At 48.2% G+C, this 17,028-nt stretch overlaps 1 protein-coding gene across 2 annotated transcripts in view; it reads right to left on the bottom strand.

Moving 5' to 3' along the window:
- WDFY4 (WDFY family member 4) overlaps positions 1-17,028 on the bottom strand; it is a 1,018,342-nt gene that overhangs the window by 311,156 nt on the left and 690,158 nt on the right. For both annotated transcript variants that reach the window (XM_078642707.1, XM_078642708.1), the window contains 2 exons: positions 9,007-9,210; positions 6,986-7,037 (listed from right to left, as the gene is read on the bottom strand). In XM_078642707.1, coding sequence (XP_078498833.1) covers positions 6,986-7,037; positions 9,007-9,210 — 256 coding nt within the window. The remainder of the gene's footprint in view (positions 1-6,985; positions 7,038-9,006; positions 9,211-17,028) is intronic.

The following is a 17,028-nucleotide window of genomic DNA, read 5'->3' as shown; positions in this document are numbered from 1 at the left end:
ACGTTGTTTTTGTATAGCGTACGGCTACTCGAAAGGAGTGTCCCGACGCTTTTCCACCAGTGGCTCCTAAAAGGTAACACAACACAGCTAAAACTGAAAAAAAAGAAAAATAAAAAGAAACAGTTTAATAAAAAGAACAAACTAAGCATTAAAAAGCCAAGTCTTCAGGCTCCTCCTAAACTGAAGCAAATTGGCAGTGCTGCGCAACGCAAGTGGAAGCAAATTCCACATCTGGGGAGCTCGACAGCTAAAGGATCGCCCTCCAGCGCGGGCCTTCTTCACCCGTGGAACCACAGCTTTAAAGAGGGATTCCGAGCGGAGAGAGCGGACTGGATGATAAAAGTGCAGTCTCCGCTGTAGATATCCCGCCCCTGATCCATGCAAAGCTTTGTGCATCAGGGTTAGGGATTTAAACAGGATCCGCTTCCTAATAGGGAGCCAATGAAGCTTCTGAAGCAACCCCGAGGCATGGGCGCGTCTACCTAGGCCGAAAATTGCCCGGGCGGCAGAGTTCTGCACCACCTGGAGTCGCTGAACCAGGTAATCGGGAAGGCCAAGAAAGAGGGCGTTTACATAATCCAGCCTTGAGCCGATAAGTGCCTGAACGGTAATCCTCCTGTGCTCCTCCGACAACAAAGGCAAAAATTTGCGGAGCATCTTCAGGATTCCGTAACAGGTACCGGCCAGGCCGAGAATATGGGTTCGCAGCGCCAGCTGGTTATCTAACTTAACGCCCACATTTTTGGCAACCCGGGAGGACTGAGCGGGAGGATTCATGTCGGACGGCCACCAATGCTGCCAATCCGGCTCGACGACACATCCAAAAAATAAAATCTCAGACTTGCCCGAGTTGGCCCTCAGACTGTTCCGTTGGAACCAGTCGAAGACCAGCGCAAGGCAGTCCCGGATTCTCTCTCCATCAAGCTCTTGATCTTTCCCGCATGTGAAGAGGAGTTGCGTGTCGTCGGCGTAGGAGATGATCTGGGCCCCGTAAGCCTCCACCAAGGCCGCCAAAGGGGACATAAAGATGTTAAATAACGTGGGGCTCAACACAGAACCCTGTGGAACCCCAACTCCCAGTGGCGGCATCTCGGCTGAGCTCTGGGAAACCCAGACCGTCTGGCGGCGATCTTCAAGGAAAGAGGTGAACCACCTGAGCACCGTCCCCCTGAGGCCGATGTCATAAAGCCTCGCTAAAAGCGCCTTGTGGGGGACGGTGTCGAAGGCCGCCGACAGATCTAACATGACCAGCATGGCCCTACCGCCGACATCCAGAGTCTCCCTAATGATCTCAGTGACCTCCAACAGAGCCGTTTCCGTACTAAAATTAGGACGGAAACCCGATTGAGATGAGTGGAGCAGATTGTTAGCTTCCAAAAAGCTCGACAGGACACTGTGGGCATGTTTTTCCGCGATCTTTGCCAGTGCAGGTAAAAGCGAGATTGGCCTATAGTTAGCCAGAACCTCGGTGTCAAGCCCCGGTTTTTTTAGGAGGGGGATCACCATTGCTCTTTTCCAAGAGCTGGGGACCCTTCCCTCCCTCAAGGAGGCATTGAGGACAGAGTTGACCAGAGGATTCACCACCGCCGCCATCCCGGCCAAGAATTTGGCAGGGCAGGGGTCAAGTGGCGAGCCAGATTTAAGATTGGCCAGTAACGCCTGAGAGACATCACAGGCAACAGCAGGGAAATCGGACAGTGTCACCGCAGATATCTGCGGAAGACTACAGTCCGCCCTAACATCATTGCCTCCTTCCGGTCCCCCCACAAAGGTGGCCTGGATGGCCTTGATCTTACTTGTGAAGAAGCCAGCAAGATCACGTGCCCAAACATCCGCCGAAGCTGGCGGGGGCGGATGGGAGCTGGGGGTAGTAAACTCCTTTACAATATTAAAGATCTCCTTACAGGAGTTCGCCGATGCCTCTATCCTCCTCGCCAGATAGTCCCTCTTGGCACCAAGGATGTCCCGATGGTATGCTTTAACCGCCGCTTTATAGGCAAGTTTGGCCTCCCCATCGTACATACGGCGCCACGCCCTCTCGGCCACCCTGCACTGACTACGGGCCACGCGAAGCGCCTCTGTAAACCACGGGGCCGATTGCCGAGCCACCGTGTGCCGGGGGGCAGCCTTAGGAGCTAAATCATCCAGCCTGTCAGTAAGCCAGCGCTGTAAAGACTCCACATCGCTGTCCAAATCACCCGAAAGATGACAGGGGTGATCCAGCAGCGCCTGCTCAAGTAAGTCAGGTGTCACTTTATACAGCGCTCGCGAAGCTGGTCTGAGCAAAGCGGGCGCTCTATAGTCCGGGCGTGCAGATTCCATCACCGAGAAGCTGATCAGCCGGTGGTCAGTCCAGAGCATCTGCCGGGTAGCAACCTCCGTAGGTGGAACAGATGAGAACACTTGGTCCAGGGTATGCCCCTTCTCATGTGTTGGCCCCGACACGCAAGGCACAAGGCCAAGCGGAGATGTAACATCCAACAGTTTGGCTGCATCGGAGTCATCTGCCACGTCCAGGTGAAAATTAAAATCACCGGCCACAATGCAGTGCTGTGTGGTCAGTGCCAGCTCAGAGGCGGCCGTCTGCAGATCCTCAAAAAAAGAACCCACAGGACCTGGTGGCCTATATACCAGCAAGCCCTTCAGGGCCTGACCCGGTGACAGTCGAATCGTAAAAGCCAATGACTCGGCATTCCCAATAGAAATCAAGGGAAGCACTGAGCAGGAAACGCTCTTTTTAACCACAACCGCCACTCCCCCTCCCCTGCCCCTAGGTCTGTCCACCCGAAAGATGTTATACAGCGGGGGAATGGCTGAGAAGACGTCCGGATTGGAAGCCTCTCCCAGCCAAGTTTCCGTAAGAAGCAGACACAGGGGATTTTCCCTGACCAAAAGGTCATGGATGTGCAGGGCATGGCGACCTACCGACCTCGCATTCAACAGCAGGCAAAGATGCTTCGCACCGACAGTTGCCGGGCGGGGAACGATAGCGCACGTCCAGGCAGGCGTCCAGCCACAGGCCGGGCAGCGACATTTGCCCCTAAACCGCCCCGGGAAGACGGAGCGACAGGAGCGGGAGAAGCCCTGCAGATCCCGTAGTGACGCAGAAGAGTAACAAATCATTGCAGCCCGAGTAGTGCCAGACCAGAGTCCCCCGCCGCCCAGCCGCCTCCTGGCGCGGACGGGCGCAGACGGGCAGGACTCTGGCACGACACAGGCGCAGTGAAGGCGCACCCGCTGCGCGTCACCGCTGCGCGCTGAAGGGGAGTGTTAAGTGGGGCGGGCGGAGGAGGCCCAGAGAGCTAGAGCGCTCGGTCCGGCGCCTCTACAGCGTCGCACCCACACCCAAGATGGCGGCGTAAATGCGGCAGCAGGCTGAGAGCCCCCAGATCCCGGACCCGCTAAGCAGCGGTGGTTCCACTATTATGGTGCAAGGTAGGGGCCAGTGCCCTGTTAAAAACAGGGACGCGCTAAATAAAATTTAAGCAAAATCAAAATAAACGAGCGTTTTTTAAAAAGCGCAAAGCGCTGTCAGGCAGAGCAGCGTGCAGCGTGCAGGTCGCCAGCAAAGTGGAATGAAGATGGTAGGTCGGGCTGACCCGCTCAAGGCCAGCCTTAAGTGGGGCGGGCGGAGGAGGCCCAGAGAGCTAGAGCGCTCGGTCCGGCGCCTCTACAGCGTCGCACCCACACCCAAGATGGCGGCGTAAATGCGGCAGCAGGCTGAGAGCCCCCAGATCCCGGACCCGCTAAGCAGCGGTGGTTACACTATTATGGTGCAAGGTAGGGGCCAGTGCCCTGTTAAAAACAGGGACGCGCTAAATAAAATTTAAGCAAAATCAAAATAAACGAGCGTTTTTTAAAAAGCGCAAAGCGCTGTCAGGCAGAGCAGCGTGCAGCGTGCAGGTCGCCAGCAAAGTGGAATGAAGATGGTAGGTCGGTTTATAGTGAGAAATCGAGTTAAAAAGCTCAAAGCAATATTGGAGGATATCTGGTTGTGCCGTACCGGGACAAATTCACAAGTTCAGGCCGACCTCAATAGAGCGTGGGCTGGCTACAGGGACCCAGTTCGGCCAGCTAAACAAGGTACCTTGAATCCAGGTTGCAAAGCATTTCTTGGATCCGCGTCAAAGATGCGTCAAGCAGCTGAGGCGATGTTTCGGTTCTGAGATGCAGCAAGTCTGTGGGGCGTGGGTACTGATGCATCGACGTCAAGGATCCTGTCGACGGGCTTGCGATGCGAAGTCCAGTGCCAATGATGCATGGTGCAGTTGAGGCACTATGTTGGTTCCGAAGAGGGGTCAAGCTGCGATGTGGAGTTTGATCGTCGAGGCTGCAGTTGACAAGGGATGCAAGATGCTTGTGTTGGGAAAAGCTTTGCGCAGCAGCGGGTCCGAGGGTGATGTCTCAATCCCAAAATATGGGAGGTGGCAGCAATGCAAGTCTTTTGTGATAGGTTGAATCCACGCAGCGATTCATCAGTTCAACTCTGTGACGCGCTTTCCAGCCGAGGAGATGCGTTGGTTCTGCTCAGGAATGCGTTGCTCATCAGAGAAGATGCATTGGTACCACTGGCAAGCACCCACTTCCAAGGGTTCAGGACTTGGGTGGCACCAGTTGGCAGGGTAGACTTACACATGGCAGAGCTAAGGTGCAAGGGTTGGAAGCCTGTTGTGTCCCTGAATCTTCAGATCAGGAGGCTAGCCAGCTAGCCCTTGGAGTCAATCTGGGTTTAAAATATGCAAGTCCATTCCTTTTCACCCAGGCAAGAGGGCAGCAGGCAGCAGAGCAGCAGAGCAGCACAGCAAAGTAAAGCAAAGCAAGAGTCTAGCAGCGTGCAGTTTAGCAGAGGGGCAGCCCTTCTGTAGCACAGCAGTCCTTCCTGGCAAAGTATCCATATGTCCAGAAGTGTACTGAAATGGAGGTGTCTAAGGTCCAGTACTTATTCCCAGTGGTGCCTTTGAAGTGGGGGAGACTTCAAGGACATGCCTTTGAATTACACAGATGTCCCCCTTTCCTGCCATGGCTCCAGAATCACTACAGTGGGGTAATTCAGCCCTTTGTGTGGACAAGACACAGCCTATTCAGGTGTAAGTGAGACTGTGCCCCACTCCGCCCTTCCATCTGCAACAGATGTCCCATCGAGACACATCTAAGCTCCCCTTGTGGGTGGCTGTCTAGGAAGAATGCACAAAGCCCAGTTGTAAGATCAGAGACAGGCTACAGGAACCAAATGGCTAAAGCAAAAAAATTCATTCAGGAGGAGAGAGACCAGACCAAAGGCTACAAGCTGCACCTCAAGAGAGCAGCATACGCGTCCCTCCCACCACCCTATGCGGAACCCTCAGTGATTTAAAAAGCTGAGCGAAAATGCAATCTCGCTTGCCGGAATGAATACGACCAGCCGCATAACCATGTCCAGGGGATAGTTTCCCACCTAAAGTGAGTAATATATAAAAAACAAGGGGGGATTATTCTTTTTCTCTAAAGTTGGTCCTGAGTAAAGTCATTGACCCGTAAGGGTGCATGTCGGCTGAAACTTGTAGACCATTTTTTGACCTTTTGTAAGTGATGTAAAAGACACATTACAGGTCCTATTTTCACATTTTTTAACCTTACCCATATCATTGTTTTGAATAAATCAAATTCTATGATAAAGAGGTAATTTTAATTCAGTTTTTTACAAAGTAGATCCCAAATATTTCCTTGGGATCACCTCCTGGTGGAGGCCAACAAGACCTGATGATAATGCTATCAACCATGACTACACCAATGGCCAAAGACATACCAAAGGTGGAAAATGGCTGTTGAGGGTCTTACATATTTCTTATCAAGATCCCTCAAGGCATCAGGCTTCAGGGCTCTGCTCCTTTTTGATTCTTTGTAACACATTTGGAAGCTTAGTGGGACCTCAGACTGCTTCTACTTCCCTCTCTGGAAAGATTGTTGATATTAAAGCAAGAAATTCCAACTTTATAAAAGTGGAATTTTCTAGAATTACATTTTAAAATCCAACGTCACCATGAATCTGGATTTTAAATTGTCATTCTAGAGACACCAGACGTGCAGGGTGTATCTCTTTCCAATTGGAAATTACACTTATATAATGTAATAAGATAAATCTAATGTTATCCTATGGGAGAGATAGGCCTTGCAGTAATGAAAAATGAATTTGAGAGTTTTTCACTACCAGGGCATTTAAAACTTAAATGTACATGTTCTGCCTTTTAAATACATTGCACCATACCCTCTGGGTTTGCTCAGGGCCTACCTTATGGGTGACCTATATGTAAAAAAGGGAAGGTTTGGGTCTGGCAAAAGGTTTATTTTGTGAGGTCGACATGACAGTATGAACTTCACACAGAGGCTCTGCAATGGTAGATCTGAGACATGGTCTACTTATGTGGGTGGCACAATCAGTGCTTCAAGCCTATTAGTAGCATTTAGTTTACAGGCCCTGGGTACATGTATTACCACTTTACTAAAGACTTATAAGTAAATTGAATGTGCCAATTGGGAATGAACCAATATTACCATGTTTAGGGGCAAGAGCACTTTAACACTGGTTAGTAGTGGTAAAGTGTGTAGAGTTCTAGTACCAGCTAAGAACGAGGTCAGAAAAGTGGAGGAGGAAGGCAAAAGGTGGTGGACTAGACCACATTAGGGCTGTCAGGTCTAACACCAACTGACTCGTAATCATGGCAAAAATGTATTTTGCGTAAACGCAGTAAGTTCAGTAAACTCTCAACACTGTCCAGAGGTGAGTTCAGTTTCACATATAATTTCTCCGTTTTAACTCTCTGGTATTCCTCAATTCTAATTCCTAGTAAAGCCACTACTTTTTGCAATGGCTACAAAAATGAAAGTTTAGGTGACTTGATTTAAAGTGTCATTTCCACACATTTGTTTGGGGGCAGTATTGTATCTTCACACACTCCTCTGTCACCTGTCATCTTCTTTCATATCCGAGATGTCAATCAAGCCTTACCTTGCTGCCCCGTACTGTCAGAGAGCACACCCTTTCCATTCAGCTGTTGTACCTGAAAGAACATATATGGTATGAATAGACAGTATAGGATACCTCTACACGAAGCGGTCACACCAATATTTTATGTTTGGAGACAAAGAAAACTTTCTCTGATATGCAAATATACATATGGTTTTACAGAATTAACCAGACACTACAGGAGTGGTCGCAGAGGACACTGGTTAAGAGAGCAGAAACCTCTGTGTTACACAAATGCCACATTTTTGGCTGAGAAAAGATTATTTGCATGCACGCCTTGAGAGATCACCGAGGTCCAGATATTATTTCCCGGTTGTTAGCCTTCCTCAATTAAATTCCAACTCCAGATTAAATATTAATGGGTCTGACAACAAGTGGCACCCAAGAGGGATGGCTACAGGGGTTGAGCCAAAAGCCTGAGAAGCCTACAGCGTCCAAGACAACAGTTTGCAAGACAGTCTATAACTTTGTCGCGTACATATGCCCCAAGCCAGGTCAATGGCTGCTAATCATGAGCACGGAGACAAGGCAAGAAAAGGGATCGCATTCTCCTGGTAACTAGCAGTCACCATTCAAAAATGGACATCATATGGTTATTTCTAACAGCATTTATAGAGGCCAATCCAAGCCTAGGATGAGATCACCCTACCATAAGATGATCACAACTCTGAGGGTAACAATCACAAAAAGGGTGTAAGGGCGTTCACTGCCTGGTATACCAGCACACAATTCACCCAGGTGCATTGTGGTAAATGCAGTGAAGGGTAACACTCACTTTAGTGCTCACCGTCTAGTAAGGTTTCTTTACCCCCTACCCTTGCAGTTGCATCCCAGAGCTCATCAGTCCAATAACTTAACCAGGAGCCAATTAAAAAAAAGATGGGAGGGAGCATAACTCTGATGGGATTTGCATCATCCTCGGACAGTCTAATGCAGCACTGGCTGCCATATGACCACTGCTAGATATTATATATCCTGTCACATTTTAACATTGGTGATTTTTTCTAATACTGGCAGGCTGATGATGACTATGCTCCCCGTGTGATACTGATTTTTCTAAACAAAACAATTTGTCTACTGAGCATCCAGTGTTTTAAGAAACACAGAATGGTGTAATGAAGTAATAATACATTTATTGCTGCAGAAACACGATCTTGTGTATTCAGTGATAAAATGTATGTCTTCATGGCCAGCATATTGGTAAAATGTTTTGTAAAATGCACCGCTTGGTCCCATATTTATAAAAACGTCTTGGAGAGGTAATCGCTTTAACCCTTTCCCTGCGCCCGTCGGCCAACGGCCGTCGTGAGCACTAACTCCATAGTGCTCCCGACGCGGCCCCGCCCACTCAATAGAACGCCCCGCACCGCGTCAGAATTTTTGCTGCAGTTAAGGCGTTAAGCAACCCACTCTAGAGAGGGATTGGATTGCTTGCTGTGAGTGCTCACTCTGTGAAATATGGAGGTATTTCTGCAGGGAGAGCAGCTGTTTGCAATTGTTGCTGTTGCAAACCTGTAAATACAATCCCTTTCTCAAGTTCTGGGTAGTATTTTAAGAAAGGAAAGAGGAAATTACAAAATATGGGCTCCATTTTGAAAATGCACATGTCTGATTCTAAATTGTTTAAGGAAGCCTGTGACAGGATATGTAATATATAGCAGTGGTCCTGTGGTAATCAGTGGTCCATTAGACTGACCGAGGCTGATACAAATCCCATCAAAGTTATACTCACTCCCACATTTTTTCAGTCGAGCCTGGGCAGCTCATGCGCTGCTCTGGGAGACATGCTGTATTGGAGTATGGAGAGGAAGTTCCGCCCACTCTCTGCCCATTTTTTCATTGGCTTGTGTCATTGTCCTTTTTAAATGCTGGCTACTAATTCGTTAATTGGCTTTTTAGTCCCTCCTTGCCAGGCAATGCATTGTTTCTTAAGCGTATTCTGTCTATCTCAACATTCACCGTCTGGATAACTTAAAAGATGAGAGGTGCAGAGCAATAAATACCTCTGGCTTTTTGGGGGAGGCGCTTGCCGGGAAATGACGCAGTTTCATCCTCTTCCTCATCCGGGCTGGGCCTTCATGAAGGCTCAGTTCCATCCTTCTGGTGGTCTGGATATCTGGAGCACCCCACAGGCCCCTCTCAGACAGTAGTTGCTCTTTGAGCTTCTCCCAGTTTTTGGCAGCATTCCTGGCATTGCAATGAAGCTTCTGGATGGAGAAGAGAGAAGGGTAAGAGATGCCGCATAGAGTAATGTTTGTCTTTAGTGCCATGGAATGCTTCACCCTACTTCAAATGTTACATACACTGGTATAGCATTTTACTACTAATGATATGGTCCTGTACCACTATTCTAGGGGGCCATTAAGATTCTAGGGTGCTCACTGACCAGAGTCAAAGTGGTCTACTTACATTGGACTTGCTTGTGCTTCATATTGTGAGAACAAAAATATTATTGGATAATGCCCGGTGAGCAGTACTTCATTTGTAAAGAAATTCAGTGCCAGGTACACTTCTTGGAAGGTCACTGCAGCCTGAACCACCCATACCCTGCCAGCGCTGCCAATGACAGTACCGACATAACACCTAACCATCGCACTCCTACACGTGTGACAATTCAGACTATTTCAGGCCACACAAAGCTATAATAATGGCATGAGAGGCTGGTATTATCAATTTTCAATGTATATTGACTTAATAAACACAGTTGTGCTCATATCAAAATTAAAAAGACAGCGCCACCATGTGGCGGACTGTCACTAGAGCTGGTGCTGACAATTAAGCGCCGGTGCTGAGCACAGGAAATCACTCGCACAAATTAAGCATTGTTGGTGAGGTTAGACTATAGTAATGTGTTGTTTAGTGATGCATTACATCGGGCAGCAGCTGGCTAGATCTTATCATGGATCTGTGTGGAGCACTGTGCGCAGTACTTGTGGTGGGCTTCAGAGTGAGGGGTATCAACAGAAGGAGAAGTGTGGCTCACTGGTTAGAGGAGGCAGACCCGGACGCTGAGATCAGACCCGGGACCAGGGTTCAATTCCCGACGCGGCAGGGTATTGAGCCCAAAATGTCCACGGACTCGGTAATTCTCGCTTCGGTGCCTACTCGAATCACAGGTTCACACTCTGCAACTCTGGGCAATAGCTTGCTTAATCTCCACTACGGCCCCCCGCGGCGGGATGCCTGGCTTTCACCTTGGGGATACCCAGTAGGGGCTATCTCACGGGGAAAACCAGGACGGGTTCCCAATGCAAAGCGCTTTGAGACCTGGCGGTGATATTGCGCTATATAAAAACCCATCCATCCATCCATCCAAGGAGGAAAGCAGCAAGACCACCCCCACCCCCGGGCCGTTCATTGAACCCTCACCTGAGTATTGTCACTACTTCTTAGTTAGGCCTAGCCTGTAGTATTGTGTTCACTTACTAGTGAGTGTTCACCCAATGAGATATCATCTTGAAATGTGTGTCTACTCAGGAGTCTGGCTGGGTCATTTAGTGGCTTCTGATAATACAGCAGAGTGGAAAAATGGACTTCGGCTATTTCTCTCTACCACTGCCGGCAACAGCCTCAGGAGAGAGGATGCGGAAATGACCAGTGCTAACAATTTTACAGCCTGTATTTGTCACTACATACAGTGGTAATGAAATGATATTACTGCCACCATCTTTACCACCGTATTTCCCAGGATGTTTGTGAAAAGAAAGCCCTGGAGTGTTGTTACCACTCATTAGTGGCACCTTAACTGACTCATTCTGAAGGCTTTCCCTAAGAATTGTTTTCAGTCATTAGTGAGACCTTATCTACAGTGTGGTACCAGTCATTAGCGAGACCGCACATGGCCTGCTCATCAGTAAATATTAATAATTAAAGCTTTTCCAAAAAAAACAAAAATAAGAAGGCTCAAAGACATCCAACCAAAATGAAGCCCCACGAGGAAGAAATATTTCGGAGCGGAAGTGTTCTAGTAATCATTGTAGGTCTGGTATCCAAAATGAGGAGAGAATGTAATAAAATGAGTCCTAGTCACAAACTGTATTTTGTTGTAAGTATAGTAGTGCTACAGTTGTACTACTCATGCTCTACAAAAGGCAATTCACAAACCTCCGTGCTCAGATCTCCTTCTACACTTCTCCTGTTTTCGATAAGGAGATATCTACCACAAGTACAGAGATATTTGCACTTGAAAGACTACGTTATAGTAGTAAATGTGTAAGGAAGATTGGGGAGTGGCTGGAAAATGGGGATTACTCACACCCAAATGAGAGGAGTTTAGAGATGGACAGGCAAAAACAAAGCACCCACCCAAATAAGAGTAAGGCTGTTACTGTTAACTAACAGCACTGCTAAAATTACTGCAGCAAAAAAGGACCCACAACAGTCATAAAAATACCCAGCCCAGCCTTGGTGTATATCCAATACCACCCATGGCCGCTCACAGGTATTGCAACACACTCCCTTAGAAAATATTAGCGGCAAGTATTATTTAAATCCATATATAGTTTTTGCCTAATTTTAAACAATCACAAACACACACATACACAATTATATTATTTTGTCATGTAATGATTTCTTTTAATATTAAAATTAATATTCAGACTTTTGTTAAATAATTATTAGAATTTAACCTTTAATATATTTTATTGTATATTATATTACAATTGTTTTAATGTAGTTAGGATTTCTTTTCATTTATTATTTAGAGCTATTTTTAAATTAAATAAATATATTCGAAATAATTAATTAATCCACATTTAAGTTAATGTGCTGTTACGTTTTATTTGATTACATTTTATAATTAAAATAAATACATAAACTTATTTTATAGGAATGCTCTATAATAAAATACTTCTATTATTACAAAAAAGGTTAAAAAACATGAATATATTTCCCTATACTTTACCATAGGGAGATATTTGCCCCAGTGGTGAAGCCCTCTGCATACATGTGAAACGTTACAAGTAGTAACGCTATATTTGTAAATCCTGATCTAGTAGGTTCCACCAGGGGGTGGAGACATGTAAGTATACACCTAGGAGTAAACTCACAGATGTTAAACAGCAAAGTTACTCCTAGGTGCAGGAGTAGATTTACATATAAGTAAATTTACACCAGTAAATGTACCATTGTAAACAGGGTCCGTACACGATATTGACTCTGAAACAAAATGTTAGTTTCTGTTTTGTTATTAAATGTGAGAGATCTTGGTGACCTATATAAAGCATCCTGGGCAAGATGATTAAAAAGACATTGCATTTTCAAAGCCACTGCAGCTGATTTTGCAAATGCAAAGTCCCCATCTGTACTGCACAAAAGTGCATTGCGATTTGAGATAGCCATTTAGCATTGTATTGCACACAATATAAACATTTGCAAACCACACGGGAAAGGCTTCGGCAAAGGTGAGCTCCACCTCTATACTTATTGACATGTAAAGGGTACGCACATGTGCAATGTAACAGCTGACACTATTACAAAGCCTGGCAGGTAGTAACCATTCACAAAGTGTAAATAGACAATGTCGGACATCTTGCAATGTGCATGGCAGGCTGTGGACCTCAAATGAAACGGAGCGGGGTCCCAAGAACTGCTACGTGCTCTCCTCAGTGTCAGTACACAATGAGACTCAAGAAAATGAAAGAGAGTACCCACTGGACCCACAGGAACTGGGTAGAGTCAGTAAAAAAACAGTATTGTTCCTTGGGTTCTGTTTTCAAACCGGGGAATTTACACAGCTAAATCACATAAATCAGTTTTCCCTTTCTTTTATCTATCACACTCACTCTAATTAGTCTTTTATACCAATATCTGCTTTAGTAGAACCACAAAAACAACATATGTCGTAGGAAAAAAAATCACAGTATTTATTAAATGTCCACAATTAAAAACACATGAATTCGTACTGTTAAAACAAAAGTATCATATGAATACAATACTTCCAACTTTTCAATCAATTTGTGATATTTCATTTAAACAATAATATACATCATCTCAAAAACAACATAAATAAAAATTATAAAACATTTAAATCCCCTTAGGGTGTCATATAATACTCTTGTTTTAACAGTACGAATTCATGTGTTTTTAATTGTGGACATTTAATAAATACTGTGATATTTTTTCCTACGACATATGTTGTTTTTGTGGTTCTACTAAAGCAGATATTGGTATAAAAGACTAATTAGAGTGAGTGTGATAGATAAAAGAAAGGGTTGACTGATTGTATGTGATTTAGCTGTGTAAATTCTCCGGTTTAAAAACAGAACCCAAGGAACAATACTGTTTTTTTCCTAGTACACAATGAGACACCTTTTATGACGTTGAGACCCCTCTCCCTTGAAGGAACGAGGATCTCAATGCTGTCTTATTGCGAATGCCATTGTCGGCTTGAGGACCATTCCATGGAGGCCTAGGACCCAACCTTTCCTATCAATCAATCAATCAATCAATACACTTGTAGAGCGCGCTACTCACCCGAGAGGGTCTCAAGGCGCTGGGGGGGAGGGGGGGGAGTTCCGCTACTTCTCGAAGAGCCAGGTCTTGAGGTGTTTCCTGAATGTGAGGTGGTCCTGGGTCAGAAGTAGGTGGGCGGGGTGGGAGTTCCACGTCTTGGCCGCCAGGTAGGAGAATGATCTTCCCCCGGCGGTGGTTCTGCGGATCCGTGGGACGGTGGCGAGGGGGAGGCTGGTGGAGCGGAGTTTGCGTGTTAGAGTGTAGAACGTGAGGCGGTTGATGAGGTATTCGGGCCTATGTGGTGGAGCGCGTTGTGTGCGTGGGTGAGGAGCCTGAACGTGATCCTTTTGCTGACTGAGAGCCAGTGCAGGTCTCTCAGGTGTGCTGATATGTGACTGTGGTGGGGGATGTCGAGGATGAGTCTTGCGGATGCGTTCTGTATGTGTTGGAGTCTTTTCCGAAGTTTGATTGTGGTTCCTGCGTATAGGGCGTTCCCGTAGTCTAGTCGGCTTGTGACGAGGGCCTGGGTGACCGTATTTCTAGTTCCGGTAGGGATCCACCGGAAGATCTTACGGAGCATGCGCAGGGTGTTGAAGCATGAAGATGAGATGGCGTTGACTTGCTTGGTCATCGTAAGAGAGGATTCCAGGATGAATCCCAGGTTGCGTGCGTGGTCAGTGGGTGTCGGTGCGGTGCCCAGTTCTGTGGGCCACCAGGAGTCGTCCCAGGCGGATGGGGATGGTCCGAGGATGAGGACCTCCGTCTTATCTGAGTTCAGTTTCAGACGGCTGAGTTTCATCCATTCAGCGACGTTTTTCATTCCTTCCTGGAGGTTGAGTTTGATGGTGGCTGGGTCTTTGGTGAGGGAGAGTATCAGCTGGGTGTCGTCGGCGTATGAGATGATGTTGAGGTTGTGTTTGCGTGCAATGGTGGTGAGGGGGCTCATGTAGATATTGAAGAGGGTTGGGCTGAGCGATGAGCCTTGGGGTATGCCGCAGATGATCTTGGTGGCCACAGAGCGGAAGGGGGGGTAGGCAGACTCGTTGGGTTCTGTCGGAGAGGAACGAGGTGATCCCGTCCAGAGCTTTGCCTTGGATCCCGGTGTTGTGAAGGCGGGTTATTAGGGTGCGATGGCAGACTGTATCAAAAGCGGCTGAGAGGTCTAGGAGGATGAGGGCGGTAGTTTCCTCGATGTCGAGTAGGGTCCTGATGTCATCGGTGGCTGCGATGAGGGTGGTCTCGGTGCTGTGGTTGGCTTGAAATCCGGACTGGGATGGGTCGAGGGATCCATTGGCCTCGAGGAATGCGGTCAGCTGTTTATTGATGATCTTCTCGATCACTTTCGCCGGGAAGGGAAGAAGAGAGATGGGGCGGACGTTTTTGAGGTCTTTAGGGTTCGCTGTGGGTTTCTTCAGTAGGGCGTTGATCTCTGCGTGCTTTAAGATCTCTGGGAAGGTGGCGGATGCGAGGGAGTTGTTTATGACATTCCGTAGGTGGGGAACGATGATGGTGTCGTCTTTGTTGAAGATGTAGTGAGGGCATAGGTCGGAAGGAGAGCCAGAGTGGATGGTGTTCATAGCGTGGACGGTGTCTTCGGTGTTGATGGGAGTCCGAGCACTGAGGGTGGTTGTAAGGGGCGTTGGTTCGGTGGTTGGGGGTGGAGTCTGTGCGCCGAAGCTGTTGTGGATATCGGCGGTCTTGCGGTAGAAGAACGTGGCGAGGGAGTTGCAGAGGCCTTGCGACGGGGTGATGTCGGTGCTGTTGGCATTGAGATTGGAGAGCTCTTTTACGATGCTGAAGAGTTCCTTGCTGTTGTGTGTGTTTTTGGTGGTGCGGATCAGCTGGTGGTGTTTGCGGGTGGCGTTCTTGAGGGCTGTCATGTTTTCTGTCGTCCGTTCGCGGTGCCAGGTTTTCTCGAGGCATCTGCAGGATTTCTTTGATTCTTTGAGGTCGTCGGTGAACCATGTTGTTTTCCTGTTGCCGGGCTTGCCTGGAGGGTTCTTCAGTGTTGCAAGGGCGTCGGCGCAGTTGACTATCCACTGTGTGAGGTTGTGGGCTGCGTCGTTGGTGTCAGTGGTGGTGATAGGTGGGTTCTGGCTCAGTGATGTGGTTAGCTGGCCTGCGGTGTTTTTTCTCCAGCATCTACGGGGGATCTGTTGCGGGAGGTGGTGGGATGTGGTCTTTTTAAAAGTGAAGTGGATGCAGCTGTGGTCGGTCCAGTGTAGTCCGGTGGAGTGGCTGAAGGCAACGTGGCTGCTGGCAGAGAAGATGGGGTCGAGCATGTGGCCGGCGTAGTGGGTGGGGGTGTTCACCAATTGCTTGAGTCAGAGGTTGGCAAGGTTGTCGAGCAGGGTGGTGGTGGTGTTGTCATTGTTGTTCTCCAGGTGGAAGTTCAGGTCCCCTAGGAGGATGTAGTCTGATGAGGCAAGGGCATGTGGGCTGATGAAGTCGGCGATGGCTTCACTGAATTGTGTACGTGGGCCCAGGGGTCTGTAGACGAGGGTTCCTCTGACGGTGGTCTTGGGGTCGGTGTGGATCTGGAAGTGTAGGTGTTCGGCGGTGGTGTTGGTCGTGATGTCGATGGTGTTCCTGTAGATGATGGCGATTCCTCCTCCGGTTTGGTTGATGCAGTCCTTTCGGGTGATCTTGTAGCCGTCCGGGATGGCTATGGAGATGTCAGGGACTGAGGAGGTGTTCATCCAGGTTTCTGGGAGGAAGGCGACGTCTGGTGCTGTTGTGTCGAGGAGGTCCCAGAGTTCGACGGCGTGCTTGTGGACAGAGCGGGTGTTGAGCAGGATGCACTTGAGTTGGTTGTTGTTGTTGCCTGGTCTGGGTGGTGGGATGTAGGTTCGGACGCAGGTGAATTTGCAGGTTTGGCAGGAGAAGAGTCCGTGGGTGCCCTTCGGAGTGCGCGGCCTCCATAAGAAGGGTTAGGGGAGGGAGGAGCAGCTGGGAGGCGGGAGCGAGGTGGCCAATGGAGCACCAGGGGGGCGGGGCCGCAGGGTGGCAGCGGCGGGAAGCGCGAGGGAGGGGAGCGGGTGGGGGGCAGGGGGGGCACGGGAACTAGGAACGACGGAGAAAGGAGAGAGGAGACCAGTAAAAGTTAGCAAGGAAAGGCAGAAAAATGGCACAGAAAGGAAAACAAGGAAAAAAAAAGTCTGAGGCAGACGAGAGGACTTGCAGCTAACACAGGCGACACAGCGGGCAGCGGCGACACAGGGGCACTGTGTGGCGGCTGAGGGGGCGACCTACCTGGTGACAGGGTCAAAGGTCGCCATGAGTCAAAAAGTTGACTCCCACTATCCAGATCGTTTCTGATGAGGTTCACTGTTGCAGAGCGCAGGTTAGTGTTGAAGGCTTAGTAAGATGCACGTTTTATAGGAATGCTGGTTCTTTCCTCAGTCGACTTCATGGCTAGTAAAGAGGACTTTGGATTGTGTTCTAGAATCCACTGTAAGCTAGACGAGCATATTCAAGGGTGGTTTGGTAGGTCAATTTTAGGAAGGCTTGGGCATGTGCTGGCTGCATGGTTTGCAGTCTTTGAAGTTTACCAGTGAGTTTATTGGGGAGCC

The sequence above is a fragment of the Lissotriton helveticus genome, chromosome 5_1 (assembly GCF_964261635.1).
Source record: "Lissotriton helveticus chromosome 5_1, aLisHel1.1, whole genome shotgun sequence".
Lineage (NCBI taxonomy): Eukaryota > Metazoa > Chordata > Amphibia > Caudata > Salamandridae > Lissotriton > Lissotriton helveticus.
This window is presented reverse-complemented; position numbering and strand designations above follow the sequence as displayed.